At 35.9% G+C, this 18,986-nt stretch overlaps 1 protein-coding gene across 1 annotated transcript in view; it reads right to left on the bottom strand.

Moving 5' to 3' along the window:
• LOC128663454 (uncharacterized) overlaps positions 1-18,986 on the bottom strand; it is a 552,883-nt gene that overhangs the window by 504,146 nt on the left and 29,751 nt on the right. The window contains exon 2 of the mRNA XM_053717787.1: positions 3,720-3,782. Coding sequence (XP_053573762.1) covers positions 3,720-3,775 — 56 coding nt within the window. The 5' untranslated portion in view covers positions 3,776-3,782. The remainder of the gene's footprint in view (positions 1-3,719; positions 3,783-18,986) is intronic.

Genomic DNA, 18,986 nt, shown 5'->3' with positions numbered 1-18,986 from the left:
GTCAATTGCGTATCCAATCTTTTTAATGGGATTTGCCTAACGCTGGTATTACGAGTCTTGGAAGAAGTGAGCGGTAGACCCTCTCCTGTCAAGACTTCTACCGCATTTAAAAGACAGTAGTTAAGAGTTTTATGGGCTAACACCAGAACATAAAACTCTTAACTAAAGTGCTACAAAGTACACTTACACCCATAAACTACCTATTAACCCCTAAACCAAGCCCCCCCCACATCGCAAACACTATAATAAAATGATTTAACCCCTAATCTGCCGACCGGACATCGGAACCACTTTAATAAATGCATTAACCCCTAAACCGCCGCACTCCCGCCTCGCAAACACTAGTTACATTTTATTAACCCCTAATCTGCCTGCCCTAACATCGCCGACACCTACCTACATTTATTAACCCCTAATTTGCCACCCCCAACGTCGCCGCTACTATATTCAAGGTATTAACCCCTAAACCTAAGTCTAAACCTAACCCTAACCCCCCTAACTTAAATATAATTTAAATTAAACTAAATAAATTTAACATAATTAAATAAATTAATCCTATTTAAAACTAAATACTTACCGATAAAATAAACCCTAAGATAGCTACAATATAACTAATAGTTACATTTTGGCTAGCTTAGGATTTATTTTTATTTTACAGGCAACTTTGTATTTATTTTAACTAGGTACAATAGTTATTAAATAGTTATTAACTATTTAATAACTACCTAGCTAAAATAAGTACAAAATTACCTGTAAAATAAATCCTAACCTAAGTTACAATTACACCTAACACTACACTATCATTAAACTAATTACCTAAACTACCTACAATTAATTACAATTAAATTCAATAAACTAAATTACGAAAAAAACAAACTCTAAATTACTGATAAATTACTGAGCTTGCACTCTTTTGGCTGTTCCAATATTTTTTCCTACCTTAATTCAGATAGAATCCTAACAGCCAATCGGAATTCAAGGGACGCCATCTTGGATGATGTCATTTAATGGAACCTTCATTCTTCACTTGAACTTGGTTTGAAGAGGATGGCTCCGTGTCGGCTGGATTGAAGATGGACCCGCTCTGCTCCGGAAGGATGAAGATTGAAGATGCCGCTTGGATGAAGACTTCTGCCGCTTGGAGGACCTCTTCTGCCCGGATCGGATGAAGACTTCTGTCCCTCTGGAGGTCCACTTGTGCCCGGCTGGGTGAAGACGGCTCAAGGTAGGGAGGGGTTTTAATGTTGGGGGGGTATTGTATTTTTTTACAGGTGAAAGAGCTGATTACTTTGGGGCAATGCCCCGTAAAAGGCCCTTTTAAGGGCTATTTGTAATTTAGTATAGGGTAGGAAATTTTATTATTTTGGGGGGCTTTTTTATTTTATTAGGGGGATTAGATTAGGTGTAATTAGTTTTTTTCTGTATTTTAGTGTTTTTTTTTCCGTAATTTAGTTTATTTAATTTAATTGTAATTAATTGTAGGTAGTTTAGGTAATTTGTTTATAGTGTAGAGTTAGGTGTAATTGTAACTTAGGTTAGGGTTTATTTTACAGGTACTTTTGTACTTATTTTAACTAGGTTGTTATTAAATAGTTACACCTGACATCGTCGCCACCTGCATTATACTATTAACCCCTAATCTGCCGCTCTGGACACCGCCGCCACCTACATTATATGTATTAACCCCTAATCTGCTGCCCCCAACATCGCCGACACCTACATTATAGTTATTAACCCCTAATCTGCCCCCCAACGTCGCCGCAACAATATTAAATTAATTAACCCCTAATCTTCCGCCACCAACATTGCCGCCACTATAATAAAGTTATTAACCCCTAAAGTCTAAACCTAACCCTTCAATTCAATTTGATTGGCTGATTAAATCAACCAATCAGATTTTTCCTACCTTAATTCCAATTGGCTGATAGAATCCTATCAGCCAATCGGAATTCGAGGGACGCCATCTTGGATGATGTCATTTAAAGGAATATTCATTCATCGCTAGTCATCAGCCTAGAAGGATGTTCCGTGCTGGAGGTCTTCAAGATGGAGCCGTTCCTCGTCGGATGGATGAAGATAGAAGATGCCGTTTGGATGAAGCCTTCTCCCGGTCCGGATGTCCTCTTCTGCCTGGATAGGATGAAGACTTCTGCCGGTCTGGATGTCCTCTTCTGGCCCATATTGTATTCTTTTTTTACAGGTAAAAGAGCTGATTATTTTGGGGCAATGCCCCTCAAAAGGCCCTTTTAAGGGCTATTTGTAATTTAGTATAGGGTAGGGCATTTTATTATTTTGTGGGGCTTTTTTATTTTATTAGGGGGCTTAGATTAGGTGTAATTAGTTTAAACTTCTTGTAATTTTTTTTATTTTCTGTAATTTAGTGTTTATTTTTTTTCGTAATTTAGTGGGGGTTTTTTTTTAAATTTAGTTTATTGAATTTAATTGTAATTAATTGTAGGTAGTTTTTGTAATTAATTTAATGATAGTGTAGTGTTAGGTGTAATTGTAACTTAGGTTAGGATTTATTTAACAGGTAATTTTGTACTTATTTTAGCTAGGTAGCTATTAAATAGTTAATAACTATTTAATAACTATTGTATCTAGTTAAAATAAATACAAAGTTGCCAGTAAAAATAAAAATAAATCATAAGCTAGCTACAATGTAACTATTAGTTATATTGTAGCTATCTTATGGTTTATTTTACAGGTAAGTATTAAGTTTTAAATAGGAATAATTTATTTAATTGTAGTTATTTTATTTAGATGTATTTAAATTATATTTAAGTTAGGGGGGTTAGGGTTAGGTTTAGACTTAGATTTAGGGGTTAATACCTTTAATATAGTAGCAGCAATGTTGGGGGTGGCAGATTAGGGGTTAATAAATGTAAGTAGGTGTTGGCGATGTTAGGGCAGGCAGATTAGGGGTTAATAAAAAATTTACTAGTGTTTGCGAGGCTGGAGTGCGGCGGTTTAGGGGTTAATACATTTATTAAAGTGGCAGCGATGTCCGGTCGGCAGATTAGGGGTTAATAACTATAATGTAGGTGTCTGCGATGTTAGGGGCAGCAGATTAGGTATTCATAAGTATAATGTAGGTGGCGTCGATGTCCGGTCAGCAGATTAGGGGTTAAAAATATTTATTATAGTGTTTGCGATGTGGAGGGGGCCTCGGTTTAGGGGTTAATAGGTAGTTTATGGGTGTTAGTGTACTTGTTAGCACTTTAGTTAAGAGTTTTATGTTCCGGCGTTAGCCCATAAAACTCTTAACTACTGACTTTTAAATGTGGTAGAAGTCTTGCCAGGAGAGGGTCTACTGCTCACTTCTTTCAAGACTCGTAATACCAGCGTTAGGCAAATCCCATAGAAAAGATTGGATACGCAATTGACGTAGGGGGATTAACGGTAGCCTCGAGTTGCAGAAGAAAAGTGAGCGGTAGACCCTTTCCTGTCTGACTCGTAATACCAGCGTTAGGAAAAAAGCAGCGTTGGAACCTCTCAACGCTGCTTTTTAAGGCTAACACCAAACTCATAATCTAGGCGATAGATTTTACTACTGTTCCATAGAAAATAATTAGTTTAAGTAATATAATGTAGCTTAGAATAAATGCCCTTATAAATCAACTAACAAAATTCTGTATATATATATACAGGTATATATAGTGCATCACTTTTAGGTGACTGAGCATATCGGTATGTCCCTTTAAGTATCATCTGTTTACCTTTCTTGATTTATCATGAGTCCATTTAGACCATCTTCTAAGAAGGCTGCAGCCATTTTTTCTCTGTAGACATTGAAAGAAGGGACATCTTAGTAGTATTTATTACATTTATTAAGTGGTGCTATAACAAAAAGACCTTATCCTCCCTTAAAAAGGACGTTATTGTTTATTCAGAAATTATACGAAAAACTAACTGACAGATTCAGTAAATTGCTAGAAAATAATCTGCCTGGAGAAATCTTCTTTTCCATTTTTAAGGCTCCTGTTTTTCAATCCATATCCATTTGGTTTCAGATTACTGTGCTGTCCATTAATTTAGCTAAATGATCTTCTCCTCACATAGATTTGACTACTGTTGCATAGAAAATGACTAGTTTATTCAATATTTTGTAATTTAGTATAAATGCCCTAATTAATCAACTCAAAAATGTTTTGCACCCCCCATTTTATATATATATATATATATATATATATATATATATATATATATATATATATATATATATATATATATATATATATATTCCACAGAATGCAGGCACTCATTGATTGGTCTTGATAAAATATAACAATTTTATTAAGGCATAGTTAAAATGACATAACGTTTCGGCACCAAGTTGTGCCTTTGTCAAATGTCAGCAAGAGAACAAAAGAATATGCAGCACACTTAAAACCAATATTGGTTTTAAGTGTGCTGCATATTGTTTTGTTCTCTTGCTGACATTTGACAAAGGCACAACTTGGTGCCGAAACGTTATGTCATTTTAACTATGCCTTAATAAAATTGTTATATTTTATCAAGACCAATAAGTGCCTGCATTCTGTGGAATATTTGAATGATTTATAGCAGAGCACCGTGGCATTAATGGAGTGGTGAGATTGTGCTTTCCCTTAAAGGAACTATATATATATATATATATATATATATATATATATATATATATATATATATATATATATATATATATATATATATATATATATATATATATATATACACATACACACTTCATATAGAATTCTACCTCTTTGTAATTGCAGAATATCTGTTTATTGCAATTTATAGTCTCACTATACTACAGGGAGTGCAGAATTATTAGGCAAGTTGTATTTTTGAGGATTCATTTTATTATTGAACAACAACCATGTTCTCAATGAACCCAAAAAACTCATTAATATCAAAGCTGAATAGTTTTGGAAGTAGTTTTTAGTTTGTTTTTAGTTATAGCTATTTTAGGGGGATATCTGTGTGTGCAGGTGACTATTACTGTGCATAATTATTAGGCAACTTAACAAAAAACAAATATATACCCATTTCAATTATTTATTTTTACCAGTGAAACCAATATAACATCTCAACATTCACAAATATACATTTCTGACATTCAAAAACAAAACAAAAACAAATCAGTGACCAATATAGCCACCTTTCTTTGCAAGGACACTCAAAAGCCTGCCATCCATGGATTCTGTCAGTGTTTTGATCTGTTCACCATCAACATTGCGTGCAGCAGCAACCACAGCCTCCCAGACACTGTTCAGAGAGGTGTACTGTTTTCCCTCCTTGTAAATCTCACATTTGATGATGGACCACAGGTTCTCAATGGGGTTCAGATCAGGTGAACAAGGAGGCCATGTCATTAGATTTTCTTCTTTTATACCCTTTCTTGCCAGCCACGCTGTGGAGTACTTGGACGCGTGTGATGGAGCATTGTCCTGCATGAAAATCATGTTTTTCTTGAAGGATGCAGACTTCTTCCTGTACCACTGCTTGAAGAAGGTGTCTTCCAGAAACTGGCAGAAGGACTGGGAGTTGAGCTTGACTCCATCCTCAACCCGAAAAGGCCCCACAAGCTCATCTTTGATGATACCAGCCCAAACCAGTACTCCACCTCCACCTTGCTGGCGTCTGAGTCGGACTGGAGCTCTCTGCCCTTTACCAATCCAGCCACGGGCCCATCCATCTGGCCCATCAAGACTCACTCTCATTTCATCAGTCCATAAAACCTTAGAAAAATCAGTCTTGAGATATTTCTTGGCCCAGTCTTGACGTTTCAGCTTGTGTGTCTTGTTCAGTGGTGGTCGTCTTTCAGCCTTTCTTACCTTGGCCATGTCTCTGAGTATTGCACACCTTGTGCTTTTGGGCACTCCAGTGATGTTGCAGCTCTGAAATATGGCCAAACTGGTGGCAAGTGGCATCTTGGCAGCTGCACACTTGACTTTTCTCAGTTCATGGGCAGTTATTTTGCGCCTTGGTTTTTCCACACGCTTCTTGCGACCCTGTTGACTATTTTGGATGAAACGCTTGATTGTTCGATGATCACGCTTCAGAAGCTTTGCAATTTTAAGAGTGCTGCATCCCTCTGCAAGATATCTCACTATTTTTTACTTTTCTGAGCCTGTCAAGTCCTTCTTTTGACCCATTTTGCCAAAGGAAAGGAAGTTGCCTAATAATTATGCACACCTGATATAGGGTGTTGATGTCATTAGACCACACCCCTTCTCATTACAGAGATGCACATCACCTAATATGCTTAATTGGTAGTAGGCTTTCGAGCCTATACAGCTTGGAGTAAGACAACATGCATAAAGAGGATGATGTGGTCAAAATACTAATTTGCCTAATAATTCTGCACTCCCTGTAAAGAGACACTAAACCCAAATTTTTTCTTTCATGATTCAGATAGAGCATGACATTTTAAGCAGCTTTCTAATTTACTCCTATTATCAATTTTTCTTCATTCTCTTGCTATCTTTATTTAAAAAAGAAGGCATCTAAACTTTTTTATTGTATCAGAACTCTGGGCAGCAATTTTTTATTGGTGAAGGAATTTATCCACCAATCAGCAAGAACAGCCCAGGTTGTTCACCAAAAATGGGCCGGCATCTAAACTTACATTCTTGCATTTCAAATAAAGATACCAAGAGAATGAAGAAAATTTGATAATAGGAGTAAATTAGAAAGTTGCTTAAAATGTCATGCTCTATCTGAATCACAAAAGAAAAAATTTGGGTTCAGTGTCCCTTTAAGCCATCAATCAGCAGGCTGTACCCAGATGCTGAACCAAAAACGGGCTGGCTACCTTGCTTACATTCCTGCTTTTTCAAATAAAGATAATAAGAGAATGCAATTTTTTTTATAACAGAAGTAAATTAGAAAGTTGCTTAAAATTGCATGCTCTATCTGAATCATTAAAAAAATTGGGCTTTGTGCCCCTTTAAAGGGCCACTAAACCCAAAATCTTTCTTTCATGATTAAGATAGAACATACAAATTTAAACAACATTACAATTTACTTCTATTATTTATTTTGCTTCATTTTTGAGATATCCTTATCTGAAGAAAAAGCAATGCACATGGGTGAGCCAATCACATGAGACTTCTATGTGCAGCAACCAATCAGCAGCTACTGAGCATATCTAGATATGCTTTCAGCAAAGAATATCAAGAGAATAAAACAAATTAGATAATAGAAGTAAATTAGAAAGATGTTGAAAAATACATTCTCTTTCTAAATCATGAAAGAAAAAATGTGGGTATCATGGCCCTTTAAGTATCTCTCATTCTTTCATTTAATTACTGCATAAATAAAATAGGAATATTCTGTGGTGCTTTTGCTGAAAAAAAACCAAAACTTTTTCTATACAAGACATAACAGTTTTATTTCTCAGAAGTTGATAATTTAAAAGAACACTGTACGAAAAAAATACTCTGTCAACCATATGAAAAAGTAAATTTAAAGGAATGTTAAACAGCCTGTTTCATTGTAATAAAATAAGCACAAAGCACTGTGTTATACTTATAAATAATTAAAATATGTGCTATTCAATATTTCAAATTTATTTTTCCTTTTATTTATTTTTTAATTTAATTTGTGAAATGTCTATTACTTCTTCTACAAGGAGGCTGGGGTCTCTAAAGGAAGGCTTACCTAACTTAATGTCATATATGTTCTAGAGTAACTTGAGCTGGTTTACTATTCAGATAATTCTAGAGAGACAGTAAGTCTGGTTTTCTAATATTTATAAGAGGCAGAATGCAACTTAAGTTTGAAACACGCCCCCTCTCTTATTTCTCTGAGGGGAATAACTGTAAAGAGTGCTCATTTTGTAAGAAAACAAGTTGTTTGATGTTTTGTGCACAATCTGTTTCTTTTTACGTTTATTAGATTTATTTAATTTATATGAAGTATAAAATAACATTTTTAGCTGCAGGATAACACAAAATGTTGAAGCACAGTATTTTTCCTGTAATATAATTATCTGAACCCTTCTCTGGAATTATTTGTAGGGTTTATAAACTATTTAATAGAACTGTGATAATAGGAAACTGATCTTGTGTATACATTGCCACAGGGTACACTTAATAATGCAGCACTGAGTGTACTGTTCTGATTAAAGGATCACTAAATTCAGTTGAATTGCATAATTAACAAGGGCATAATAAAAAAACAATGTAATAACACCTACTCTGAATTTTTAAAATAGCCTTTGATTTTTTTCTTGAAAATTTAACTTTTCTCCAATTTTCTGCCCCCTGTATCATGTGACAGATATCAGCCAATCACAGACTAGTATACATATACCCTGTAAGCTTGTGTACATGCTCAGTAGGAACTTGTTCCCTAGAAAGTGTGCATATAAAAAGACTGTGCAAAATGTAATAATCGAAGTTAATTAGAAAGTTTCTTAAAACTGCTGCTCTTTCTAAATGATAAAAGTTTATTTTGACTTCAGTTTTCTTTTAAGGGTGGAGCACTATTTATAGCTACCGCTTGCACGTTAACCCCTGCTAGAAGTAAACTTTTTGCGCGTGTCGGGTATCAGTCTACTCGATAAAACGAACTTGGAGTATCGCAACCGGACTAACACATTCCCCCAAAGACTTCAATGGAGCACGAAAAAGTGGAAAAAAACAAAAGCTAACATCCTTTTTGCGCACAAACCCGATCGCGTTTTCTCAAGTGCGCTTACCTGACATGAAATATTAATATTTCACATTCCAATGTTCTTCACATAGAAGTAGGGTGCACAAAGCCTTGATAAACCCCTTATTGCTCACATGCAACTGTTAAAAAGAGGAAATGAAACTGTTAAAAGAGGAAATGAAGGGGGCAGAAGAAGAACAGAAAATACCAAGCAGGAATATAAATCTGTATTATAAAATAGATATACACTTTTTTTTTAAATTAATTATGCATTTTGCTTGTACACTAATATATTTTTTATTGCAAAATTCTTAAAGGCTGAAATTTACCATCACTTTAGTGATAAACTACATGTAAGAAATTAGGATTTTTCCAATTTCTAACACCAGGCGGACTAGTAACTTTAATCTCTTAAGTAATTATGTTTCCCTTATTGGCTAAACTAAAGTTAATGTTAAATTCAACATTAAATTCCCCATAGAGGGCTAGAATATGAGTGGATTGGTAGTTTGTACTCACATTCACGGTTTAAAGAGACGTGAAACCCAAATTTTTTCTTTCATGATTAAGAAAGAGCATGCAAATTTAAACAACTTTCTAATTTACTTCTATTATCTAATGTGCTTCATTCTCTTGATATCCCTTGCTGAATATCATATCTAGATAGGCTCAGTAACTGCTGATTGGTGGTTGCACATAGATGCCTTGTGTGATTGGCTCACCCATGTGTATTGCTATTTTTTCAACACAGGATATCCAAAGAATGAAGCAAATTAGATGATAGAAGTAAATTGGAATGTTGTTTAAAATTGTATTCTCTACCAGATTCATGAAAGAAAAATGTTGGGTTTAATGTCCCTTTAACACTGCTAGAAGTAATACATATACATATATAGACAGTCACATATATGTATGTATCTCTATGCTAAAGTCCTTTGCCTGCCTTTTTTTCTAACACCTGAGACCTCATATCTTTGAGCCCTTATAACTTTTTTGTTCAACTTTTTTTTAACAATTTTTATTAGATAGTGTTATTATGACTGTAACTATACTTTTAAATGTAGTTTTGATGTGTTTTGAGCAACTTTTTTAACTCCCATAACAGTTAGCCAGAGCTCTGAAGTTGCGGTAATCATTCATACTTTCAACTTGTAATACGAGCTGAATTTAAATTGCGTGCAAACGAAAACCAGATATCGCTCGCATGAAACCGATAGCACGCAGTATAATCTGGCCCAAAATATTTAATCATGCACAGTATTAAAATTATACAATGCATTTAACTTCTTTTTCTGTTTTGTTTACCTTTCAAGTAATTTTCTTCTGAACACGTTGTTATACTTTCTTCTAACCCACCAGACTGGAGTAGAATGAGAACCATATGCAGATTGCTTGATTCATGCAGAAACACATTTGCATCTGCCCATAATTGGCCACAGGAGAGGCAATAGTACAGAGATTCCAAACATAATCCTTATTTGAGAGTTTTTTTCCCCATTGTCCCAGCTTAACCCCTTTCCAATAAATGTCCCAGTTTCACAAAGCAACTTAAAGCTACGTCACCTTTCTGCATTAACATAAGAAGGCTGATCACACTGTTGACACACCCTAACTTTGCTCCCTAATTACATGTGTTCTGTGTTGTATTTGACGGAAGATTGATCCGCCGTAGTTAACAAAGCGTCAAAATCGTCAAATGTTGAAATGTGTGATGAAATATACGCTCCCGTGGTCTCAGTCCGACGCAGATCGATTCTTGCGTCATTACAGATGTTTCGAATTCACATTCTCAATTTATCAAACATTAAACAGGTACGCTTGCGTCTATTCTGATGCAGCTTATCTAGTTTTCAAACCGCCACCCTTGAGGCCGCAGATGCCATAGAAAACAATAGGAGTCTGAAAACACAGAAAGCTTATGTTCGATGCTGCAAGCGAATGAAGCATATTACATAAAAAAGTAATTTAGAAACTATTACAATTGTATCACAATGAAATAAAATAGTGGTGATATATAGCCACAAAAATATAATATTAAAATTGTATACTGTTTCTAAATCAAACAATATTATTGCTCCACATTTGGTGCACTAGTAGATATAGGGATAAAAATGAAAAATAGATTATTACCTATGGATTGTTACATCTTTGTCTCTCATTACGAAGCAAGGGGACAATATTATTGCTTCAAATTTGGTGCAAAGTATTGCTCCATATTTGGTGCACTAGTAGATATAGAGATAAAAATATAAAAAATATTTTACTCAAGCATTGACATTGCTTTATACTAGGATATATGACGCAGAATTAGATTATTTTCCATGTTTGACTTAAAGGGCATTATCACAAGATCAATTAAAACATCAGATCAAAACTTACAATACTTTTTCTACTTACAATAATCAGCAAATCAAAAATTACAATAGTTTTTTAAACACTTTAACCAATCAGATTGCTCAAAAATTGTGTCAGTGTCGCAGATAACGTTTTTTTCATAAAATTTCATAGACGATCATGGTGCGCCCACCTGCATTCTCTGAGGGAGAATTTGTCTGTCTCTTATACGGGATGGACAAGTACTTCCCGAATAGAATTGGAGGAGTACGTGGAGTCGCACATGACGATCGCGACAAGATTGTCTATGAAATGTTGAGAAGAATTTATTGCATCTCGGGTGTAAGAAGGTCGCGTGGTCATTGTCTCCGTAGGTTTTCGGACCTTAGACGGCGCAAAAAGGAGCACTACAGGGCTCTACAATTGCTCATTAGGGCCTGTAAGTAGCATTTATTATATTGTGTATTATACTTATAAATTATGTATAAGGACCTTGCTCTTACCCAAGATAGACGAGGCATCCCCCTCTCAGTAGCTCCAAACACTGTCACTGTGGCTGTAAGTATAGGATAAAAGACTCACCCAGCTTGTGGTCATGTTCAGATAAGGCTAATAGTAGTGGCAATGGATCGTTCACCTTGTAACCTTGTGCTCTCTCCACACTGATCCGGGTCCCTGTGTCACAACACTCCAAGCTTACCACCAACGGCCGCAGCTCCTAGCAGGGTGAGTGTAATCCTAGGACAGGGACTGTATCCAGCCCACCATCAGCTCCAACGCCACGTCTTGTTTGACACGTCACAGAAGTCTCAAACTGCAGGTAAATCAATAAAGTTCTTTATTAGGAGACATCAGCAACTCAACATAAAAGCATGCAAACCCCTCACAGCCAGGAAAGAAAATGTCCCAAGATGGCTGTTGTAATAACTTAAGGAAGAGAAATGCCATCTGGGAAGGGGGAGGAGTTATAGTGTTTAGTGAGGAGAAATTGGTGCTAAGAGAAGTGTGGAGTTTGCACAGACTTGGAGATGGGTGAAGAAAGTTGCTTTTTCCAACCTGAAAGAAGTTATTCAGACTCAGTGCATAGATTCCAGAGACAGTTCAGACATTGCTACATGTGGCTGCTGCAGACAGAGAGAGAACTTTCATTTGTACAGTGATTGTGTCCGCCATTATCTGCCGTTTTAAGATCTCCTCAACTCAATGTTAACTAAATGCAAGAAAAAAGATAGACTAGTCATATCTGATGTGCTGCAGAGTTTGTTATATATTAAAGAGATAATGCAGAGAATATTCTAGCAGTTTATTCTGCCTAAACAGTTTGCACAAATACACTAACTGGATTGCACAGCTGCATTACATAAGGAAGTAACTGAGTTTTCTGCAGTTGTCTGTAGTAAAAAAGTGACTGGCTTTGCAGTATGAGGCAAGTAGATTGCTAAAATTCAGTAACAAGGTAGAGACTGTTATGTTATTCAGTATTTCTGAGGAGAAGCTTTTGAGCATTGCATCGATCACAAGCAGTGCTCTCTAGATTCGTTCACAAGCAGCAAGGGATTATTACCTCAGCTAAACTCTATTAAGTATAGAAAACTGCAATGTGAAGTGCTACCTCAAAGTATTATTTCATGACCTACATATTTCTGTACTAAAATCTTATAGGACCCCACACCCTATTACTCTAGGGTGTCCCCTATAGGGGGAAGCACTGTGTCATACAGGAATCCCTTCTATACCTGATTCCAACCCCCTACTCACACTCTGCGGTGGCTTAGGTCTCATACATGAAACAGGTACACAGCATTACACTATCAAATACCTCAGGGAAGGTCAGGAAAGGGTGTTACAGATGGAGGCACTGCTGAGATCTAGAGGTGGGGCAAAATCAGAAGAGATGCATCTTTTAAAACTAGAAGAGGTGAAAGAGTGGGCAATGCAGAAAAAGGTACCAATTGAGCAGGCAGTGCCTGTGACTTGGATACCAGTAGGAACCAGTCGAGATAAACTTTGTGAGTCTCCCCAGAGAGCACTTCAACTAAAAGAGTACCCTAAGATAGTAGCATTCATGGTGGGGATCAGTCCAGACCGACTTCCTGTTGGGCGCAGAGCTTGTCATGCTGGTTGTGATTCACTGCAGTGGGTGCTAGGAGCAGTTCCCGTATCTCCATAGCCCCCTGCCAATTGCCCCATGGCCATACGCTTTCCAAGGCTAAGTTTGGGCACCAAGCTGATCACAGCCGTTGCTGTGGGAGTCGCAGTATTGTGGTGTATACCGCGAACATCGCAGAAAGGAGCAGATTGCAGTGGTGGATTAAGAGGAACCCGGATTGTGGTGAGCTGTTCTGCTGAGTCCAGAACCCTGGTCAGCCTGGGTATAAGAGAAAGGTGCCGGCAGCGAGCTAAAATAACAAAACCCGCTTGTAGATAGGGGTTGGTGGTGCTCGGAGGTATCCGGACACCCCCCTTGTCTCGTGGGGCAGAAAACAGCACATCAGAAACCTATAGGATGTATATCCACTTGTATAATGACTGCTGCCTTCCCAGAGAGAGGAAGCAGTCATTATATAAGATCCAGCCGAGAACCCTTCATAGCAAGTAATCCACCTATTGGAGTGACCTAGGAGTGGGATTGACCCAGAGGAACCCTGCCTGGAGCCATACCATCGCTGCTGGAGTTGCATGTATCTATATCCCTAACATATTTATAGTCAGTGGGGCCTATAAGTATACTTTCTGCAGTCTTTGGCCTTCAGTTTAACAAGTAACAGTAATTGCTCTTTAAGGATCCTATTTTACACTGTGTCCTGAGGCATGTCAGCGTGTTCAAAATAATAAGGGACCTTACAATTGTGTACTGGGACATTATTCAGCTATGTATACTCCCCTTAAAGTCTGTGGGCTGATATAGGCTAAACGTGTTAAGGTCCATCCAGTATTTTATCACCAGGAACTTTTTTATTCTGTTTTCCATTTCTGGGAGTAAAATGTGCCTACAATCTGGAGGATATCTATTTGTGTAGCCAACTGTTTTAAACAAAGGCTAGTGCCTGTCAAGGATTTATATATTGCAATTTCATTCAGTCAAGAACATTAAGACTTAATGGTCTATATATATGTATGCAATTGTGATATCATGTTTCCTTACTAGTAATTATTTTCTTGTATTCACATACTCATATTGGTATAGCAAGGGAGGGACTCTTGTCTAGCCTATTATTCGGAGCATAATTGTTATGTTACTGGTAGCTATGCATATATTGAAGAGTTTGTGAGGTTTGACTGCTCACATATAAATACACTTACAGGATGTTTACCCTGCATTAAAAACTTGTTTAGCAGTGCACATAAATAGATATACACAGCTAGTGGGAGACTTAGTTTAGTGATTTTTCTTAGGGTAATGCTGGAGCATAAATGTTCTTACTGCTAGTAGGTTGTATATTCTCTAGAGGGTTTAGTATTTACTTATTGCAGTATGCAAAATTAGCGAGTCAAGATTGCTCAGATTAAATTGTCTGTATACATATTAATGTGTTATAGGATGTTCTGCCTCCAATAATAATTTGTCAACAATGTATGCATTCACATGTATTTAATTATTTAATTAGTGAGGGTCCCACCAACATTGGTTCAGTTATTTATCGGGATCTCTTGATCCACCTAAATAAGTGTATATATATATATATATATATATATATATATATATATATATATATATATATATATATATATATATAAATATATACCTGTATATATAAACCGGCCACAGTAGGTTTTTTCCTGTTTCATCTAGATAATCATATTTGTAATATTGTTTTTCTATCTTGTTACAAAGCTTAGCTATTACCTTCGCTTTGAGTCGCTCACAATCTGTAGAGTGCCTAGTTTCAGGCTAAAATCTAGAGCCGTGAATACATTTAAAAGAGAAGGAAAGAGAAAAAGAAAAAGGAGCAGGAAAGGGAGGAAAAGAGAGGGGAAGAAGGAAGAGAGGGGCAAAAGGAGAGTGAAGGAAAAGTTCAAGGAAAAAGGCTAGGAGAAAGGGGAAAATAAGGGGGGGAAGGGAGGCAGTTTTAAGTTTAAAAAAAAAAAAAATACTCACAGCATCACTTTGTACTTTTTTTTTTGTTAACCCCAATAATAATGGGGAAAACCATTAAGTTTCACATACATTTTAGCTTTCTGCTACACTATTCTGAATGCACTTGATCCCGTCTGATTTCAGAAATTAGGGTAACACCAATGGTTCATTTTTTTTTGGATAGATTGACCACCATTTTCTTTTTCTTTTTTTTTGCACACAGTGTTCAGGTTCACTTTTTGCTTTCTTTTCTTTTTTTTGCTCTCTTTCTGTATGGAAAGATTTATCATGCAGGGAAAACACAACTCACCCACAATGCCTCCTAAAATAAAAGATAAGAAAACCAAATTATTGGACATCATTCCAGATGTCAATACAGAAGTTATTAACCCCCCCCCCCCCTTAGATCTACAGCATTTAATGGCACAATTGTCTGAATTTTTATGTCCCCAATTTGATGCAATCAAAAAAGATCTTGCCAGTATCTCTATTAATATTACCTCACTCTCTACCGAAGTAAGACGTTTTCCAAACAGATTATCAGAGGCTGAGAACAGGATCTCAGATTTAGAAGACCTAACTAATACACAAGATAGCCAATTACACAAACAAGAAACCCAAATCAGTAATTTGCAAAATTGTCTGGAGGATATGGAGGATCGCTCCAGACGTAATAATCTTAGAATAGTAGGACATTCTGAAACGTAAGAATATAATGATCTCTTGAAATTCACGTCCACTATACTGCCACAGGCTTTAGGTTTTCCTCCCTCGCAACTCCCTTTAGCAGTAGAAAGAGCTCATAGGATTGGTCTTCCAAAAACAAATGTAAATGGCTCACCTAGGAACAGAATGTGCATTGTTAAACTACTAAAGTTTCAGGATAAAATTGAATTATTAAAACTATATAAGAAAGTAGACTCCTTTTCCATAGCTAATAATAAGATTTTATTATTTCAGGATTTTTTAAATGAAACTTCAGAAAAAAGGAAACTTATGGCCCCCTATTGTACCCAATTTATTAATAAAGGTCTCAAAGCCCGATTAATATATCCTGCTAAGATTGAAGTAGAATATAATAATAACCAGATTACTCTTAACAATGTTACTGAGGCCCAAGAATTTGCTTCAACTAAATAATGCTTCAGTCTGGCAGGTTATGTTAAAGATAGGGCTGTATCGTAAAGCCTTATCTGTATCAGAGTGTATACTTATTTTGAATGATTTTTTTTTAGGTACTTGTATATAAGAAAAAGTGTCAATATCAGTATCTGCAAAAGAGCTACAGAATAAGTACCTTACACTTTCTGCTCCTGTTATTTTTCTCTCTCGTCCTACGCCCAGAATGGAAGCACGCATTGATGCATATTGTTTTAAGCCCTAAATGTCTGCTGTGGTAAACAAAAATCTCAAGGTTCTTTCCTGGAACGTAGGAGGTATCACCTCGCCAATGAAACGTAAACTTATCATAAAAACTCTTGCCAAACATCATCCAGATGTGGCATTTCTGCAAGAGACTCATTTAAAAGAAACTGAGATCTCGAAGCTGAAAATAAAATGGGTAGGAGAAGTGATAGTGACTCCGGTCAAAACTAGAAAAGCAGGGGTTGCAATCTTATTGCATAGAAACCTAGATTATAAGATTATAAATATTGAACGTGACCCTGACGCAAGATTTATTATGTTGCAAATACTGATTAATAATATTCACTTCACATTATGTAATTAATATCTATGGACCAAATTTCCATACTCCCGTGTTTTGGGAAAATATTCAAGTCAAATTATTCCCGTTTATAGCTCAGAATCTTATTTTAGGGGGTGATTTTAATATTTCAATCTGTCCTGAATTGGACAGATTCTCTAAGAAAAAAACTTAAGGAATACAATAAAAGAGCAAAATATCTGAAACAATTTTGTCATAAACTTAAACTGTTAGATATCTGGCGTATTGAGAACCCTGATGCGAGAGTATTCTCTTGTGAATCGAAAACACACAAAACATTCTCTAGAATAGACATGTTATTAATCTCAGAGTCTCTCTCCATTTTAAAGATAACTCCTGTAATAGCTGACATAGAAATCTCAGATCATGCCATTATATCGCTCACTTTTCCTTCATTATCTAAACCCAGAGATAAAAGTCTAAATTTTATATTTCCGCGATTCTGGTTTAATAATCCCAGATTTAATGTATGGTTGAAACAAAAATGGAAAGATTTTTCTACTTTCAATAAATCTCAATTCAATAAGATTGAGACATTCTGGGAATCATCAAAAGCCGTTTTAATAGGTGAAATTAAGATGTATCTGCATGAATGGAATAAGAAAAATAGGGCAGCTGAAATACAGCTTGCAAATCTAGTTAAAAATGCTCTTAGAAGATACTATAATGAAACAACTCCTCTTAATTGGAATAAATAATGTGAAGCCAGAAACAATTGTTATGCGTTATTAAAAAAGAAGTCACATAGAGAGGAGCTAAAACTGAATCTACAATTTAGAGGATATCATGGTACCTCAGCAAAATATTTAGCTAATTTGATAAAAAATAGAAAGAGTAAGAACCACATTACATCAGTCAAGTCTGGTATGGATAGATATACAGATACTGTAAATTTAATGAAGGTATTTCATGGCTTTTATTAAGTTGGATGGTGAAACTGATATTAATTTTCCAAAGCTAGATAGCTTCATGTCAAAAATTGCACTCCCACAGATATCCAAAGAATATTTAAGTGAATTAAATGCTCCTATTACAGGAGAATAAATAACTAAAGCAATAGAAAAAATCAAATTAAATAAGGCAGCAGGACCTGATTTCCTGCCGGCAGAATTCTATAAAATCTTAACTAAGGAGATCAATTTCATGTTAAAAAAGCTGTATAACGAGTATTATTCACATAATAATGCTATGTCTAATTATTTTTCAGCAGCCAATATAACATTAATCTTAAAGAAAGATAAGGAGGCGGAGATTCCAGCATCCTATAGACCAATCTCTGTCCTCAATGCTGAATATAAAATTATGACCTTGATTATTGCTACCAGATTGGCAAAGGGGTTAGATAAGATCATACATCCTGATCAGACTGGGTTTATGAATGCCAGGAACTCCTCTAAAAATATTCAAAACGTTGTTATGCTCTTAGACTATATGTGGAATATGGATAAAGCTAAAAAAGGGAATATATTCAGATATAGCTCTGCTTACAGTAGATGTGGAAAAAGCCTTTGATTCCATCACATGGCACTACTTATTCAGGGTCCTGGAAAAATTTGGATTTCAGGAACAATTTGTACATTTTATTCATAAAATATACAAAACCACGGTATCCTATTTATTGATCAATGGGATCCTTTCCCCCAAAATAACGCTCGGTAGAGGAACAAGACAAGGATGTCCGTTGTCACCTCTTCTCTTCAATATCGCTCTAGAGCCCTTGGCTGTTTGGCTAAGAGATAAACTGATTGGAGTTCCTATGGGGGTACACAATTTAAAAATCCTTCTCTATGCAGATGATCTACTATTGTTTCTAGACAAAACCTCGCAATTTATTCTGTTAATTTTGCAGATTTTTGCTGAATTTAGCTCTTTTTCTGTGTATAAATTTAACTTTGGGAAAAGTAAACTTATGTGGTTGATCAAATCTCGGGGAAGCTGTCAACATCATGCTTTTAAAGTTGTAGATTCCTTTATATATCTTGGCATAAGTCTCCAAAGGAATCCACAAAAATGGTATAATCTAAATTTCTTGTCGCTAATACAGAAGATTAAAAAAAATCTTGAATTATGGGCCTCTCTTCCCTTATCCATTTCTGCACGAGTGAATTTAATAAAAACAATTATTTTTCCCCAGATATTATATCCTCTACAAAATTAACCATTGTTTTTCACAAAGATTGACATGCGGCAACTCTATGCCTA

The sequence above is a fragment of the Bombina bombina genome, chromosome 6 (assembly GCF_027579735.1).
Source record: "Bombina bombina isolate aBomBom1 chromosome 6, aBomBom1.pri, whole genome shotgun sequence".
In the NCBI taxonomy this organism is placed as follows: Eukaryota; Metazoa; Chordata; class Amphibia; order Anura; family Bombinatoridae; genus Bombina; species Bombina bombina.
Note: the sequence above shows the minus strand (reverse complement) of the source record. Positions and strands in the feature narration are given on the sequence as shown.